Genomic DNA, 18,722 nt, shown 5'->3' on the forward strand with positions numbered 1-18,722 from the left:
AATATTGACATATATATAAATATATGTATATATATATATATATATATATATATACACGTATTGACAGTGCAGCAGTCTGAATAAGAATATGGAAATTAAGCTGCAACAGCTGCTTTTTCACTCTCATGATTGCAAAAGTTGGTTTTAAACTTCAGTGGGTTTTATCACCAGCAAAAAACTTCTTTCTGATGAACTTGATTTATAATGAATCATTTATGGCTGCTTTGGAAGTATTATGAAACTGTGCCCACAAGTTTTGGGTTTTTTTTTTGGGACTGAATGTAATTCTACAAACTTAAATTGCCCCGCTCAGTGAGTGATATCCACTTGTTGATACTTGTTGATATCCTAAAGAAAAGGAACACATTTCCTTAGTAAAATTAAGTCTCACCTTCTTTTTAAATGTCTATTAAAGTAATAAATAAGGTTAAATAAGGTGCGGGTGTTGAAAATTCATTTTAAAAGCCTTGAATTCAGGTTTTACAATTCTTAAATTTAAAGTTCATATATCTTAAATGTTTCCTTTTTTCCAGTTGCAGCAACGTTTGTTATAAAAATGTTTCCATGTTCATTTGCAAGCTGCTGACATGCACGACATTTTAATTAATTAATTTGCTTCAGTTGCTTATGCAGGTTTTGCACCAATGTAATTGTACACCTTGTTAGGAATTCAAAGCCATTTTGTGCTAATGTTACAGTTCTTTTATACTTAAAACGCTTTGACATTGCATTATAAGTTAGCAAAACTTTCTTAAATTTGATCTTGCTAATTATGTTTTTTTTAAAAAAAAACTTTCAGATTCTTTGGAAACAATGTAAAATAAGGTTTTAAATGTTATAGAGCATACAGTATAGATTTAAGTTGTATTATATAAATAGTGGTATATTGTCCTCTAAATGCTTTAACCTAAAAGTCTCTTCTCTGCTTGTCTTGTCAGAGGAGGCGTCTTGTGCAAACTATGGAAGGCCATCACAGACTACAGGCAGAAGCCAGCCTGAGGCCTTAAGTGGAAATAACCACTCAGAAAAGCCAACAACTCAGCATTCTCCTCTTTACCTCAGTATTTATAGGAACAAGTCTTTTAGGAGAATATCTCGTGCTCACTTTCCAACCACATTCTAATCTCCTGGAGTATTTTATAAAATTTGAATTAAGGATTTTAGGTAATTTTGCAAGCAGGAATTACAAAGAAGTGCCACTAGTTTTATTATGCCTGATGGATACAACACAGTTTTTGTTACAGGTGCATTTAAAAGTACATTTGATGGAAAAATCTTTTATTAAAACCTTGAGAACTATCAAAAATATTTTCTTGTGTCTTTAAAAGATACAATGTTTACAAAAACTAGAGACTGACCATTTTCTAATATAAGCCTGAGATACAAAATACTACATTCAGCATCGGCTGTACCTTTTTTTTGCCACAGGCTGTTATCACTACTTTATTTTAATGTATTTTAATTTAATTATTATAACCTGAATGATGTCAGTGCATGCATTCTTTTTGTTTTATCCAAACTGAGATTTATTTAAATATTTTCCCCCGCATTTCCTTTTACAAAATGAATTATCATTTTTTTTTCTGAGAATATTTCTTATGTAAATATTGTGTTATAAAATTCTATGTGAGAGACATTTACAGTCATGTGAAAAAGAAAGTACCACTTTTTCTAACTCTAAGGTTTTATGTATCTGGATAAAATAGAAAAGTAATATGGTCCAAAACAGGTTTTAAATGTAAATACAGATTAACAACAACATAACGTGTTACACTATTGTTATTTAAGCCTAACTGTAGAAGCAGTGTGTGAAAAACAGAAGTTCCCACCCCATGATTCAGTAGCTTGTCAGCAATAACTTAGAAGTAATCATTTTATGTTTAATGTTATCAGTTTCCCATCATTGTGAAGGAATTTTGTCCCACTCTTCCTTACAACAGCTAAGCTTTAGCTGTTAGACAGGTGGTCTCACATTTGATGGATCAGTGGTTGCAAGGTTAACAGGTCCTGTGGCTGCAAAACAAACCCAAATCATCACCACCTGACAGTTTATTTAAGGTGTTTGTGCTGATTTGCTGCTTTGGTTTTCTCAGAACATGCAGCTGTGCATCAATCCTTCAATGTCTGACACAAGAAATATTTAAAATAATCATTTTTAAAATCTGAAGTCTTTATTTGGTCCCTTAACAACATGTGAAAAATAAATAAATAAATAAAAATAACATAAAAATGACATATAGGTTTAGTACTTGCATTGTGTGATATTTCAGAATTATTGTAGTGCAAAAGGTCTCCACCAGGGGGCAGAAGACATCAGATTTTACACAACTGGGTTTTTGAGCAAAGTTTTTACAATATAGTGATGCAATAGGTCTCAGAAAAGTATGGAATAAAAATTATACCCAACGCATTATGAGGTTAACATCTCCACTTTGGTTTTGTCTGTTCAAAGGAATCTAGAAATATTGTGGTTTGTTCAGATGAAATTTTGCAAACCAAAGCCATCCTGCCATGTTCTTTTTAGAGAGAAGAGGTCCACTCCTTGGGAAGATTATCAACTAAATGTTTTCTACTTCTAAAAATCCTTGTCTGCAGAATGATGCAGTATAAATTGTTTGAAAACTATCTTAAAGCACTTTCCACATTTATACAATTTCTTATTACCGCCTCTTAGCAATGCCAGGGTGCTACCTGCCCTTAATTCCCATGGAAGCAGTAAGGATGTCCTTAGTTTTCCACACCATGTTTCTACAGTTTAGCTTAGTTTTTTGTTAAAAAGATGACAGGCTGCAATATGTCTGTTTTGTTTTTTATCATAAATTACATTTATCTCATTTTACGACCTAATGACACCCATATTTCCTTCAGTCCTGATATATAAAATCTGAGAATTGAAAGTAGGTGTACCATTTTTAACATGTCTGAATGTACTTTATATAAGATATTGCTAAACTTAGTTACATCCTCATGTGCATTGGACCAAGTCTATGATGAACGTGTGAAAAGTAAATAGCATATTATTGTATTTTCTAGAGTCACAGATCATAGGCGATAAGATTTAGTAAGTAATAAATATTGCATCATGAGAGCATCTGTTTTGTTGTTGTACACTGACTAAATTGTGTTTATCTTGCTCGTGAACCTTCAGTCAAACTTGTGCTGTATTGAAAAATCAGAAATGTAAACAAATTTCATGTGGAGGAGCCTCTTTTTTAATTATGTTGTCAGAAATTAGGGTAATAATCATGAGCAGTGTGTCCATTTTGTTTCATATCTAAAAAGAACTTAAAGTTTGTGTCATCTTGTAAAAAATAAAATTTTCATCTTGAAGCTGTGAAAGAAATGTGCCAAAGTTTTTCTTATATGGAGGATGTCACTCTGACAGGCCAAGGGCAGGGCCAGAGAGATGGGATTTGACTGTGCCTTAACATAAGAATAAAATAGAAATACTTTATTAATCCCTTTGGAGAGTCCTCAGGGAAATTTGGGAGCCACCTATTTTCCAATCTGTGTCCCTGCCTGGGTCCCCTATCAAAACTTTCCCAGATCTGCCCAGTTGCAGGTGCTTTAATGATTCACAACATAAGTAAATGAAAGTAAATATTAAAATATAACGTCCTTTTAGTCTATAAAAGGATTGCAGATTGAGTGCAAAGAAAAATATTTACACAATTTTAAAGTCTTTCATTGGAGGAGCAATACAACCATCTAAGAATTTTAAGTTCGAAGGAAATTACTGGAATAAAATCTGATTAAAGATTAAAATTAATCAGATTAAAATTAAAATCTTACTGTGCAACACTTCACCAAAGCGTTTCTTTTTTTTTTTTTTTTGTTTTGTTTTTTTTTGTTTGTTTTTTTTTTTTTTTTTTAGCTTTTGTCTAATACTTTAATTCAGGTGCGTGTTGAAGTGATTGGGTCACATGTTTTGGAAACTACTGATTTTTTTTCTTCCAAATAAATTTAATTTCCATTCGAATATGAAGCAATCCAAAAGATCTGGCTATAAAAACAAAAAATGTGTTATGTGTCTCGGTTTACGACAGAATTCCGTATTGAAAATACTGTTTTACCTCATTTATGAGAATTTCTGTTTAACAGACAGCCGGTCGTTTGTTAAATAAAAGAGACGCTGGTAGCTCCAGTATGAATATCTGTCGAATATCCAATCTAAAACTTATTTCGGTCCTTAACCGGAAGAAAAATAAACAAAGGAAAAATGATGAAGATCGCAACAGGTGAGCTGCTCCTCGCCATATTTGTTCATCATTCTGACGTCAGCATTCTCTGGTCTCGCGACCACCTCTTCCTCACCATGACAACGATAGATTTTTAGCATCGCCAGGAGCTCTGCCGTCGTTCCTCCTCGTATAGAGAAATACATACGTTCAACCGTGTCTTTAAAGTAGGTATACGAACAAATACTCAATGTGGGGAGGCCAGCAGCGCTGAGAGGGATCCTCATGAGTGGGAGGCCAGCTGGAGGCAGAGGGAGACGCCGTTTAACTACGTGAGCAACATGGCTCTGCTTCAGCATCCTCGCCTGCTGCTCGCCTATGTTTTGCTGTTGTCCGTCGGGAACCGTATTGACGCTCGCTCTTCGCCAATTTCAGATTTAAAATCTAAAATATCAGGGGTGGAGGAGCTCTTGGAGGAGTTCCGTAAGCAGCTGCAACAGGACCAGGCGTATAGGGCGGGCGATGCGATTGACTCCTGCGTGGGCGACTTCAGTGAGGCTGGGGAGCGCATCATTCGGGCCAAGGCCTCCATCGAACAAGGGGCCACCTTCCTGCTGGCTCCGGACCGGGTGTACACCTGGAAAGACTGCGTGCACGCCTGCTGTTCGCAGCCTCATTGCACTGTGGCGGTGGTCCAGGAGGACCTGAGCCAGCCCGGAGAAAGTCTCGGCTGCTACCTGTTCAACTGCACCTACAGGAATAAGAATATCTGTTCCTTCGCGCCGCAGCAAGGCTTTACCACGTACAGCCGGGCTACTAACACCACGCAGGGCCACCCTGTGTCATCCGGGAGGTCCAGAGAAGAACTTCCCGATGAGGATGAAAGACAAGGTAGGTTGGAGTCTGCTGACACACATCATGCTGACTATACTACAAACCAGCATATGCTGTAGATAATATTAAATGGATTAATGCTGAGTATTTAAATTATAATTAACAAGTATTTCATTTCCAAAAAAAACCCAGATATACATGATGGGTTGTTGTTACGCAGTATTGTAAACCTTAAATGATCGTGTCATTTCTGTCATAATACCAAAGAAGATGTGAATTATATTGTTGTAGTTTGTTTTCTTGGCCTGGTGGACCATAGTGCTTAATGAGGTTATTAATATGTAATCATTGCATTGCATTTAACTTGTGCAAATATAACTTAGGCATGTGTTCCCACCTCCAATTACTAAGAACTTATGTTTAATGAAACTGACACCAACAAAATGTTATTGATTTTGCAGCTGATTCCAAGCAAAGGAAACATATTAAAACACATTTTCCCCCACCTAGCACAGGCTCCAGGGATGGTTAAAGAAAATAAAGGAGTGAAGAGAATAGTTCTGTACAGTTGAGTGATGTAGGACAGTGAATATGGTCGATTCAGACCAAGAACAGCTTTGTATATACTGAAGTTTGCAAGAGGACAAATCAGACCATCCAAATTAACAATACAATATACCATACCATTATGACTATCACACTACTATGAACCTCTAAAAAAGCTTGTAAATATTTAAAGGATTTACAAGAGATAGCAACAAATTTCTTGCTAACCTGAATTGAAAGACAAGGCCTGATTCTAATATAGAAACAAAACACAGTTTCAGCTTATTTTTTTACTAGTTTTTTTATATGAAGCATACAGGATAAGCCATCCACCTGAATTCTTAAATATGTGTTGAGATACTAATGCAGTGTCAAAGTCTGCATCAATACCACTGCTGTGCATTCATAAGAAAGGCTTGAGGAGGTATTAAAATATTTTAGAACTAATTTCTGCTTCTTTTCCTTGGAATTTAGGCAAAGGTTGGTAAATGTTAAATTATGTCAGTTGTGCTCATTACAAATGTGTCAGCTCAATGAATTTGTTCAATGTTATTACATATTTTTTGTCAGCTTCTTAACAGTGTCATGTAAGTCAACACTTTGGAACTAAACATTATCAGGAAGGGCTAAGTTAATGATTTGCCTTTTTGGCTCTAGTCTTGCAAATTAGATTAGGGTGTTCAGAGCGGGAACAGGTGTTATTAGGACATCAGCTTCCATGTTTATTTCTAATGATAATGATACAATCAAGAAAAGTTATTCTGTTTTCTTGTTTCAGCTTTTTTTTTTTTTTTTAGAGTGAAGAGTTTATTATTTATTTATTATGTGTGTCATAATTAAATATGTTTTGTTTTATGACATAAAAAGCATTTTCACTGCTTCCTTAGACTGTATAGGTAAAACAATGAATAAAGAAAAGAATCAGAAACTGAATTCAATTTAAAAACAGTCCCTAGTTGTAGCTCATCCTGTCATAGTGATCATACAGTGTATCACGCAAAATAAAAAACAAAGGGCACTTATTGGGGTTTGATTTAATTGTGGGTTAATTTTGTAGAGGTGGATGAGCCTCCTCGCAGCGATGCTGGACAGGATGTGGTTATCCAGCTGCCGACTGACTGGGCCGTACTGGATGGCCGGGACAGTGTGGATGACCACGGGATCAGCCACTTTGAATGGACTCTTGTTAAAGGAGATACAACCATCAATATGAAGGTCAGTGTTTGCTTTAGACCAGGGCTACTCAATTCGGTCCTACGAGGGCCGCAATCCAGCAGGTTTTCCATGTATCCCTGCACCAACACACCTGAGTCAAATTAATGCGTCATTGTGTAGAACCTGATTGGCTGTTAGAGCCACCTAATTTGACTCAGGTGTGTTGGTGCAGGGATACATGGAAAACCTGCTGGATTGCGGCCCTCGTAGGACCGAATTGAGTAGCCCTGCTTTAGACTTTAATAACCCTAGAGGGGAACTAGTTTTAAAACACATAATGCTTGAAATATACAAAAACACACAAGACATGCAACAGAAAAAATACAAGAAGGGATTCAGAGTTTGTAGTCTAACTGAGATGGGATGAAACAATTTTGATGCAGAGAACCATGAAGAGAGATATTAAAGCTCCCTCTTTGTTGGGTGTGTAAAAACTCCGCAGTTCATCATTTGAAGTGCAGAAACATTTTAGGCTACCTTATAGAACCTGTTCTTTAAACTACAATTAGGTTGATCCAGGTGGGAATTGGGGTTTAATTCCTGTAGCAACAGTTGTTCGTACAAGTCTAGCCCACTGAGCTGCACTGAAAACATACACAACACAAGTAAACCATGAAGACAAACATGCACAGTTCTATTGAGCCCTACTCATGGAATCAGTTGTTGCAAATATTTGCTTTTGCACTATGAATAGTAATGATCCTCCTCTTAGACTACGCTGAACAAAATGCATTTGGATATTTGTATTAGTTAAGTCAATAGGGTGTCTTGTGTGCATAGCTCTGTACTAATTTATGAGCAGAGATTAGAGTTTATTATGTCTACACTGCCCAAAGCAAACCACCCATATGAACTGGTACTCTGTTCACAACCTTAACGGTGCAGGGAATGTGTTTTAGGTAAATATTTGCCTCTTTGCTGTGTTTTTATTTGTTTAGCTATGACCAGTGAATTATCCAAACACAAAAAAGGCATCTAAGTCAAGGAATGAGCCAGCTTTGTGTACAAAAAACAAACAACTTAGCAATTCAGACAAGAGATAACTTGCAAGCGCACAAAGACACATTCCCATTTTTTTATTTGGATCAATGAAAAACATAGTTTGACAGCCATAAGATATTATTATTCCCCTACAAAGTGACTCCAAAAGCGCTATTAGCTAAAAACGTGGCAAATCTCAGCATGGTGTGCAGTGTGTCCTTAAGTTGTTTCAGGAAAGTGGAGGACAAAATAAGATGTGGCTGGTTTTAAAAACTATTTGCAGCAATGAGAAGCCTCTGAAAGTGATGTATTTACGAAATAAGATAATTTTTGTTTGTGTTGAAGGCTACTCACCCAGGCCTGCTGAAGATCAGTGGTCTCCAGGAGGGTGTCTACACATTCCAGATGACAGTGATTGACACAGCAGGACAGAAGAGCTCAGACAATGTCTCTGTCACTGTGCTGGCACCAAAACACCAAGCAGAAGGTGAAGGCTTCACCAAAACGTCTTTCTTTGTGCTGATTCTGGTTGCTGCACTGATTTCCATTAAGGTTTAAAACTCAACCACTTTTGCTTATGGGTCTGTCTTTGACCTTGAGCGATCCTTTACCAGGTGTAATGGAAGGTGGGTAGTTATAAATGTGTGTGTCCACAGTATGCACAGGCCACTGCTCCAACTACCAGTTCAAGTGTGATGATGGCTGCTGTATTGACATCTCCTACGCTTGTGATGGGAAGCAACACTGCCCTGACCGTTCTGATGAAGACTTCTGCACAAACTGTAGGAAATATTTGTTCTGCACTTGACTTGTGACATGTTTCAATGACCAATGTGATATTTAGACATATTTTATTTACTTTAATTCATAAATAACTTTATTTAAATCTTATCGATTTTTTTTCTTTCTGTGTTTATTTAGTTGATAGCAGCCGGAAGTCAGTGACTCATCCTGTAGACCCACTCAGTCCTCAAAGACCTGTAACCCAGACAGAGCAGGCTGGGGATGCTTCCATGCTCCCAGCTGGACCAAAAAAACCCATCATGTCACCACAGGACGGGAGCGAGGCTGCTCCTCCACACAGAAAACAGGAGGCTTCATTCAGTCAAGGTGAGGGTTCTGATGCTCAAAGGCATTTGTTCACACTATGCTATTTCTATTGCCATTTCTGCCCAGGATGCATCAAATAAAGTACAGAGATGTCAGATCTTTTTCTTTTTTTTTTTAGAGAGAAAACTGTTGCCTTGTAGTGTTACTATGCTGAATGAGAGCTGTAGTTCCAAATATATGAGTTTGAATCTGCAGGCATTGCTTTTGCTTAACAAAATGACCCTGTGTATCTGTGGCATTAGTGCAGTTTTTGTTTGTAAGAGAGTACATAGGGTTTTAGCTTGTGTCTGAATTTTGAAGCAGATGGTGCCTGTAGGCAGCCACTGAGTCATGGCGCTGAGCTCAAAATGCTGGCAAAGCCACAGGACCACTCCACACTCTGTGGGAAAGCAACACTGTGCCTGCATCCGCTCTGAGTACAGCAACAAAGCTCCTCTGTCCCTCCGCAATCTGATCCCTCAATCAGACTGAGACTGGCCAAAGGGCCTTCTTCAGACCCAATGGGTATTATGTGGCAGAGCTGCACTCTAAAAGGTCTTCACCTCGTCTAACAAAAACATGGAGGCTGAAGTCAAAAGAAATAGGAAAAAATCCTGAAGTTAAGATCTCATATCGCTGACAAAGTTGCTGAAACTAATATTCTCCATTTTGACTCATCAGCTTATCCAATACTAGTTAAAAGAAATATCTTAAACAACTGGGGTAGCTCTATAAAAGGCAAGATAGAAAATTAGGATGATTGACTCAGTATGCCAGATGTACAAGTGTATTGTTTCTGTTCCCGTAGATCCATGTGCAGCAGCCCCGGTTGTGGGGCCGTGTAAAGGCACCTTCGCACGGTGGTATTACGACCAGCAGGCTGGTGAATGCAAACACTTCCTGTACGGTGGTTGCCAGGGAAATCATAACAACTTCCTCCAGGAATCTGACTGTGTCAGTGAATGTATACAGAACAGTAAGAACCTGCTACATGTCAACTTATTTTTCAACTAGTTTTTGAAACTACACCCTAAAGCTGATACTGTTACTAATGTTAATATTGATTAGGTCCAGTTTTCAGACCAGCAAGTGTAGCTCCTCCGGTCACCAAACAGACTGAGATAGGTAAATCTATCTTTACAAAAAACAAAAAACAAACAAATGGGATCAGATTATGTGTTGACCTAAGCTTTGTATGTATTGGTATTGTAGCTGCCCCTAAAGTCTCCCAAAGCCAGACAGAGAGCGGCATCCCAAACTCCAAACCAATTTCAGCTATGGGAGGACATCCAGGTCCAGAGTCAGGTCAGACACGCATTTTATAATCTTTTGTAGCTCTTGTTTCTTCGCAGTTTCATGTGTAAAATTTTGCTGTACAGGTCATCCTCCTCACTATTTGTAAACATCATTTTCTCCTCCAGGAGCAATCCTTCCTCTGGCACTTGGCCTACTCATCACCGCTCTGCTGCTGCTCATGATCGGCTGTCGTCTCAGACTCGTCCGCCACAAAATGAAGAAAGCACGACCCCTAACCACAGAGGAGTCGGATTACCTCATCAACGGCATGTATCTGTAACCAGTCAGCTGGGCAGAGAAGCATGAAACAACCAGAGCTGTCCACACTTTGAATTTGAACTTTAACTTTCATCCAGCCCAGCACCTTGAACTTGTCCTTATTTCAAGATGGTACATTTAACACTCTGCTGTCATGAACATTTTACTTGCACCTGCACACTGATCCTCCTCAGTCACCAACACGTATTCAGATGCTTGTGTAATCATACTTGTTAAGAAATCTGACCAGTGAGGACATATCAGCCCTCAAACTGATAGATACAAAAAATAGTATTTTGTCTCTCATCATGAATACTTCCTGACACACTGTTTATGTTGATCTCAGACATTTGCGATCCATTTTCCGTAAACTGCTGCAGAAAATGTGCTTTCTGCCACTGTGTGGCACTAGTGTGCCATGTTTGTGCTGCATGTTTTATCTTAGTTAACATGCTGGAAGGACTGACGAAACATTGGAGTGCCTGTTTAAGTAGCTTACCACTGTAACCAAGGAATTCTTCTTGAAGTTAGTCAGAATCAGATAAGCCATAGTTATTCTATTGGTTAATTTATATTTTCTTTACTAAGCAAACATGTAGTATACATGCTTTAAATATATTTGTGGAGATGTGTACCCTCGAAGTGCTGTCTTTTATGTGGCATTGAGTTTATCACACATTAAAATAATGCTGGGATATGTTGACAAAGAACTTTGCATTTCTTTCCCCAATATTTTTATTTTACATTGCTAAACAACCACAAAGGTATTGAAGTCATTAAGAGATTAACTTCTTGAGATTAACTTTTCTTCTGTTGCCATTTTTGATGCTCCACCAGATGCTGTGGTCATCATGCATTTAGACTGCTGTTTAGAGAATTTGACAGTTTACAAAAAAAAAAACTAAAAGAAAATTAATTCAAAAATCAATTTCTGAAGTTGTAGCCTGTATGCAAAAATCCAATAATGAAAGGCAGACAAAACCATAAGCATCACTTTATTTTCATATGCCATTCCAGATACTGTGAAAGCCAAATATCATTTAATCACCCAAAAATAAAATGTGCTTTATGTTATTTTGAGTGCTTTTTTTTTCCTCTTCTTTTTCCCAAGAAACAGACATTTGCTTTATAATGTTAAAGATTTATTTTGGCAAAGCAGTGACTGTCCCTTTTAGTGTCAGTCACCAGAGGAGCCTGCACAAGTTGTAACTGGAAACCAGCTGCAAAAAGCAACACATCACCAGGTGGAAAGCACAGCCTTGTACGTGCATGAGTGTCAGTGGTATTAAGTGCTTGTCTGTCTTTGGAGTATGTTTAATATGATCCAATGTGTAGCATACTTTATGTGTGACCAAAGAGTGCAGCACATCTAACAGATTATGTGGGTACATCAGCCACTGTATTACTCTGTGTTTTCCTAATACTGCTGGCAAAGGGAAAAAAAAGCTCATACTTAAGCAAATAAGTCTACAGTTAGATGATCCACACACACACGCACACCATAGCAAAGTGAATTATCTAAAAGGCTCAGGCAATCTTTACCATTGTCCTACGATCCTCCTACATTCAGCTTTGATCGTGCTGAAATGCAATTCTGTAAAAGTGTCTGACAAATGGTGAAACCACAAAAGAAAAACAAACCTAAAATCCAGCAGTTGAAAATAATATGCAATTAAAAATATGCAGGCCTGAAAAGAAAAAAAAAGAACCAAAAAGCCCATCTTGAATATTTCTGTGTTGAGCTTTAATCAGTCTTTCTTCACAGCCCCTCAGGGCTGTCAACACTGTGATACTCTAGTCCCTTATAGACTTAAACAAAAAGAGCATGTTCAATGATGCTTTAAACAAATGTCAAGGGCTCCCTGACCCCATCCAGGTTTTTTCCAGGTTCAAACTTAAAGGTGAATTATGGCCTGTCTTCATCTTCAAAGTTCATCCCTGTGAGTAAGAGAATATAAACGTTAATAAGGCAACATGTGAGAAGAAACCATCTTCCTGCCATGCAAATAGTGAAGAGTTAGAATCACATGCAAAACATTTAGATACACTCAAGATAAAAGTGAAACAGTAGTTGGTTTGTTTCTACATCTCACATAAAAGAATATCAAACAAAATAGTTGAGTTGCATTTTACAGTCTGGTAAGCATCTAAAATGAAAGTCATGCTCTTGAAAACCAAGCATAAACCTCCACGCTGTTCCCATTTCTGGGCATTCTTTCATATTTATGCTCCAAAATTGTTAAACTACATCAGTTAGGTAGTTCTGATAGCACCAATTTGGAAGTAGGTGTTAAACAACATGAAGGAAACGTGCAGCTAGCTGGGATGGTATGGAAGAAGCAAAAAATGTCAACAAGCAGCAAAATGCAGCCCCTTGTGATCCATTGCCTGCTCCAAGCCACACCATTTCACCTTTGCCACTGAGAAGGAGAGAGGGAGAGGGGGAGAAGGAAGTCACTTCCACCTGGACCACTGCTTGTCTCTGTCTGTTAAAGGCACATAAATCACCCCCATCAAGGGCTTCATTTTGGTGCTGCCATCCTCCATCTTGTCATATTGCTCTAGCATCTGATTTCCTCCTGCTGGGCCGACAGGTAGAATCAGCCGGCCGCCGGGCTTCAACTGGTCCAAAAGCTGGGGGAGCCGCAAGGTAATTGGGTTACAAGTATGGTGATTAAAAAAAAAAAAGCATCAACAAAGAGATCTGTATTCATTCTTTGATTAAAATTATAACTTAAATTCAACAGAAGTGAAAGCATTCAGACTCACAGCTTCGGGTACGGTGGGTGCTGCTGCACCAACATGAATGGCGTCATACGGCGCCTCCTCTGGGTGGCCCATTCGTCCGTCTCCCACTGAAACATGCATCAGGATTTCACTTCCAGACTGCCAGACTCAACACCACACTGATTAGCTATCGTCACCAGATACAGTCATTCAGCCTGTTGTCACAGCTGTTCCCTGTGCTGCAGTGCTCATTACTCACTTTGCTATTTTCATCCACTCAATCTGAGAAAAATCACAAATAAAAACAAATAACCTTTTCTAAAAAAGCTGCATGATAAAGATAAATTTAGGGCTCAAATGTAAATTACAGACAGCATTTTTAACATCACCTATTATTTACACAAAAAAAACAATAGGCGAACATCTTTAAATATCTTACTTTTTTCTGATAACTGTCAAAATACCAAAACAAGTTTTCTTGATAACTCTTTTTAATCTAAATGAATATGATGATTATGGCTCAAATTAGTAGAAGACCTAACAAGGTAAAAGACTGCTACTGGATGTAGGTCAGAAATTCACTTGGACTTTGTTTTAAAATAAATATACGGTATTTCCTAATACATCAATGAAACCTATAGATTGACAATCATAATACAGATTGTTACTCAGATTTTAAAATGCCTGGAAATCAACCATCCCTTTCCTTTCACAATTACCTTTTGCAGTCTGTGATTCAGCTTACAGGTATTTAAGTAAATAAATGACAGTTGCAGTGGGCTATTGTCAGCCATTTGCACCAAACACTCATTTTCTTAAGTGTGATTCATCTAAATCAGTGATTCCCAATCGGGGATCCAACAAAGAGCACAGGGGGTCCCCAAGGCTTTGAGCATTCAGAGCTAGTGTAATTAAAATTAAGGTCATGTCCACAAAGAGATGAGCTCAGGTGTTTTTTCTTTTTTAAATAATTTGGACATTTCATTCACATAAACCGGCATTTTGGTTGCCTGAAAACAATAACTTTTGAAACTAGATCCCAAAGTGAATAAACTGGGGGTCATCTAAATCTGCTATACAATATTTTAATTAAACACATGTATCCTTGGACCCTCAAGTAAAAACAGAACCATTGACCTAAATAACACACAAGTCCAAACCAAAACCATGACTGTCTAACCAGATTTTATATTTTGACCATTTAACAGGTGACAGAATTAAATGTTCATCACTGAACACCCACTTTATTTTGCAGGTTACAGCCAGGTACAGTAGAATCCATGAGTTAAACGAATAATAAACCTGGTATCTGCAGACATATAGGACATATCAATAGTATGAACATGATAAAGTCGGAATACACACTAAGTAAAACCAAAATATCAGTTGTCTGTCCTTTTCTGTTAAAGACAAGAATGTACTAACACTTCAACCATCCTGCGGTGCAGGTGAAAGTGGGACTGCTTAATTATTTAATACTGGGTGCCGTCTATTGCGCAGTTCACCATTGAAGAGCCTTACGCTGTCATTTTCTTTAAAACAAACAGAGCTACAACGACTTTCAAAAACGCTTTTAAAAGGAAAAAAAAAACAACTGAAGAAGAAATAAATAATGCCACATTTTATCCACTACATCTTACCTATTAGTTTGACTCGGCCCGATGTTATCAAACTGGGGTCATCTTTCTTCACGTTACTTACAGAGTCGTCTACCAGTTCTTTGATATGATCAATTCCTATAACTTTCCCTTTTGGACCTACCTGGAAAGCACAGAGGAAGGGAAATTTCACAACAATAAAAACATTTTTATCCAATTCTAGACTGACTGGCTGTCGTATTACTGAATTATTCTGAGTACTAAATCACAAGTCTACCAAAGAGAAATTGTATGTGTTTACCCGTCATGTGTGTGGCTCACCATTCGTGCGAAGCAAACAGACAGGATTCCACTGCCGGAGCCGACGTCCAGAGCTTTGGCTCCTTCATACAGTTGATCATGTAGAAGCTCCAGTGCATAGGCGTGCTGGGTGGAGGGGGCATCAACAAGAAAACCACATTATATCACATCGATAAGCACTGCATCCAACACTAATCCCACCCAGGATGGGTAGAGAGCGAATGTAGCTGACCAACATCGTGATTTAATCTTTCTATGTTTGTGTCAGAATCTTTTTTTCTACCTTTGACCATAAAAATATTAACAGAAAAAAAATCTAACATTCTGAAAATAAGTACAAATATATATATTTATTAAGATTTTGGCTGAAATTATTTAGTTTTGATGAATGAATGTGAACAAGCTGGCAAAATCTGCTTAAAGTTGAGATTCACAAGGTGTAGAAAAGGCTAGAAATTCATACCATATGTGGGGCGCTGATGGTTGCTTGATATCCTTTTGGTTAAGAGAGATACATAGTTTTGGTTAGTTCAATCCACAGCTCTCACTCTTTAATGTATAAATGATTACACAAGCAGACATACCTATTGACTGTGGTGAGTCCATGTAAGGATTACACCTAGAGAAATGTGCTCGGTCTGTGGCCAGCATGACTTCATACACCTTGTCTGATTTAATAATGCCATTTTCTGAAGATGTAAAAGAGTTTGTGTCACTGCACATTATGGACATACTATACAAGTGGAAACACGGGCAGAGAAACATTACATAATCTTGCAGCAGAATAACATGGCAGTATGAACAGGGTGCATTCAGGAATTTTAGGCATTCCTAAACAAATTGCTGCAAGTACTGATGGTGTGCAATATAACAGGTCATATCAGGAGCATGTGACAGCCATTAAGTTGGTAGCTTTGCCTGTATAACTTTCAGTATATTAAACCATTTCAGGCAATTTTCCATTTCAATGAACACGGCTGCAGAATACCACTATAGCAAATTGGATTTCTATAATATTGCATCAGTTTGTTGATGTGTCAAGCATTGAAACAGACAACCCTGTCTGTTATATTAAACAATGGCACATTCTTTCGGTTTATTTCCCAAAATATTTCCCGTATCCATGTTTCATTATAAAGTATAAAATCAATTGTACTTTGAAGAAGAATTATATCCATCTCATCTACCTCTAAGATCATAATACATATAAATGGGAAATAACATAAGAGTATGAGTCTAATAGGTAAGCAGCACATTTAGACAGAGAGAAACTACAAATGTCAACATTTATATATATATATTGAGCTTCAAGTAAAAATAAAGCTAAAGGGGCAAAAGGGAGAGTTCATATTCATAAAAGCAAATGCATCTGTGTGATTCTAGTATGAACTGGTCTACATAAAGCCACAAATACAGTATATATTTGTGTTTGTAATAACTGTACAGTATTTATATGTATACCAATACTCCATGACAAACAGTCATACGCAGTGACAAAGGATTTTATTGGTATCAAGGTGCATGACAGAGGTTGTGCAATGTTATAATACCTGTGACGAGGGGAGAAATACAGGCAGTAAAACAATGGAAAGCACTAACAGAAAAGAAAAGGGGTTAAGCTTTGTACTGGCTTGAGTTGAAATTAAAAAAAAATCACAACATCCCCAATATGAAAACACGAGAGTATGCCTGAAAACATTCAGCAGCAAAAAAATAAGCTACACCACACTTGCACTGACCACACATTGTGTGTGTATGTAAGTAACATAAAAGGTGCTAAAAACCTCTAATCATGGGAAAAGATAAAAAAGATCCATGATAAGCGTTCGTGTCCTCAGATTTTTCAGTAGTTCCTGCAGCATCTTGAGCTTCAGGCAGGAAAGCCAAGCTAGTCAATTCTCATTACTCATTCCCCTCACCCTCAGAGGTATGTGCCACTTTAGGATACATTACAAATAAACCAAACAAGCTGCCAGATGGACACCTAATACTGAATTCTGGAATTGAAATAACCAACAAGTGCACATTTTAAGCCATTTTCTTGCTTTCCTTTATTGAACATATCATTTAAATCTGTCTTAGCCAAACTAACCACACAGATTCTATGCTGTTTCTCCATTATAAACCCATTTAGAGAATACTCAAAGCCTATTTGATATTTTCTGCTGCACATAATCAAGTGTTGGGCCAATACTGAATACAGCTATTACTGCCTGAGCTGACCAGGATAAAACAAACAAAAGGTGTGAATTAGCATGCATTTTGAGTGTGACCTGCTTAAATGCAGATTGTGCAAACTCTGGGTTATATTTGAGCCATTTGTCTGTCTAAATAGGTCAATGTCAGTGAACAAACTAATGAATGCATAAAACGGATACAATAAAATTACTAGGTTTTATTTTTTATTGTTCTAATGCTTGTAAGATATTGCATCACAGAAAAACTGTGGGGTAATTTGTGTGGAAAGCCATTAAGACTAATTTACTTGCCTTAACTGATTTATTGCATTTAATTCAAGTATTCTGATTCTGTGGCTCAGATAATACACTGCTATACAGAATTGGATCTCTATAAATCTTATCCCAGCTTTTGGCTAAATGCATGCAGCTTGCAATAGTATACCAACTAAACGGAATATAAATAGAACTGGTAGATACCCAGTAGTTTAAGCAGACTTGCGCTTTTTACTCTGTAGTTATCATCGCCACTAAAAACAGTTTTCATGCATGACAGAGTATTTACTGCAGCTGTCAAAGACTGGCCGTCTGATCGCAGATTAAACCATGTGGCATCGATTAGTTTATCAGAATGACAGAGTCCTTCCGTTTTACTGCAATTGAAAAACAGCAGAGTACCACAGTGACAACGCAAAATGTCCTGTTTTTATTATTCCACCATCAGAGGCCCTGCAGAAACTACGCAGACATTTCAAGCTGTCAGTGTCATTCACGTGAAAGCGAGGTGAATTTTACAGCGAGCCATCCATTGATGTGGGCAGGGCACTGACTTGGCAGCGCTGCTATCGCTAGTTACAATGTCCCAAATGACGCACATAAAGCTAGCAGGCTAAGCTAACTTCACACCATACTGTAATTGAATAAATGTTCTGTGACTACACATAGTAATTTGATCTTTTATGGTTGGTTTCCTTTTCTGCAACGACGGAAGCATACATCTGTTTCACGGCGTAAGCGTGGTTTGTGAAAAGGGGTGGAGAGATAGGTAACGCTGGGTCAACAACATACCAAATAGCTTAGCAACCAGCTAGCCACCGCTCGAGTGCTAACCCCAGCCTTCAAACTGCTGGTTTTCGGCGAAGTGTCGGCGAAGGCACGATGCTGCCACTTTAAAAGGCATTTGGACTTACTGCGGAGGTTGTTGACAAGCTCTGCATGACTGGCTCCTCCAGATTTCCAGGCCATTATTAAGCAGACTTTGCGGAGTAAGTAGACAGCAGCTGTCAGTGCCGCGCCTGCGCCAACTGTTTTACCGATGAAGCTGACAACCTCCAGAGCAGACGGCGAAGCAGCGGATACGTCACCAGACATCCAAATTATTCTATTGCAAGGCCGCGTTTGAGACACACCCGCGACCACAAAACAGTCATTTTATTAGTTATTCAATCTGTTCGGATGTGTGTCGAGGCCAGCATAAATTGAAAGGGGAAAAGGCACATTCCTCTTTCACTCAGTGCTTTATC

The 18,722-nt window shown here is 38.0% G+C and overlaps 3 protein-coding genes across 4 annotated transcripts in view; 2 read left to right on the plus strand and 1 right to left on the minus strand.

The window, feature by feature from the left end:
- The window catches only part of map3k5 (mitogen-activated protein kinase kinase kinase 5), a 67,864-nt gene extending 65,095 nt beyond the window's left edge, over positions 1-2,769 (plus strand). Inside the window, exon 30 of the mRNA XM_041975735.1 lies at positions 939-2,769. Coding sequence (XP_041831669.1) covers positions 939-999 — 61 coding nt within the window. The 3' untranslated portion in view covers positions 1,000-2,769. The remainder of the gene's footprint in view (positions 1-938) is intronic.
- Positions 2,770-4,056: 1,287 nt separating this feature from the next.
- lrp11 (low density lipoprotein receptor-related protein 11) lies at positions 4,057-11,471 on the plus strand. Its single transcript, XM_041975073.1, has 9 exons — positions 4,057-5,069; positions 6,616-6,773; positions 8,100-8,241; positions 8,411-8,536; positions 8,676-8,864; positions 9,652-9,819; positions 9,912-9,968; positions 10,056-10,148; positions 10,265-11,471. The coding sequence occupies exons 1-9, from the start codon at positions 4,520-4,522 to the stop codon at positions 10,417-10,419; spliced, it is 1,638 nt and encodes a 545-aa protein (XP_041831007.1). The 5' UTR covers positions 4,057-4,519; the 3' UTR covers positions 10,420-11,471.
- On the minus strand, positions 11,379-18,717 carry pcmt (protein-L-isoaspartate (D-aspartate) O-methyltransferase). Of its 2 annotated transcripts, none has more exons than XM_041975076.1 (8): positions 18,390-18,717; positions 15,607-15,711; positions 15,486-15,517; positions 15,044-15,148; positions 14,765-14,885; positions 13,167-13,252; positions 12,810-13,031; positions 11,379-12,335 (listed from the first exon to the last, which is right to left on the minus strand). In XM_041975076.1, exons 1-7 carry the CDS (start codon positions 18,568-18,570, stop codon positions 12,852-12,854), a joined length of 810 nt encoding a protein of 269 aa, XP_041831010.1. In that variant the 5' UTR covers positions 18,571-18,717; the 3' UTR covers positions 11,379-12,335; positions 12,810-12,851. The 2 variants fall into 2 exon arrangements, with proteins under 2 accessions (XP_041831010.1, XP_041831009.1); XM_041975075.1 differs by having other exon boundaries at positions 12,862-13,031; positions 18,390-18,715.
- Between the last annotated feature and the right edge of the window lie 5 nt (positions 18,718-18,722).

Source organism: Melanotaenia boesemani, chromosome 22 (genome assembly GCF_017639745.1).
Source record: "Melanotaenia boesemani isolate fMelBoe1 chromosome 22, fMelBoe1.pri, whole genome shotgun sequence".
NCBI lineage: Eukaryota > Metazoa > Chordata > Actinopteri > Atheriniformes > Melanotaeniidae > Melanotaenia > Melanotaenia boesemani.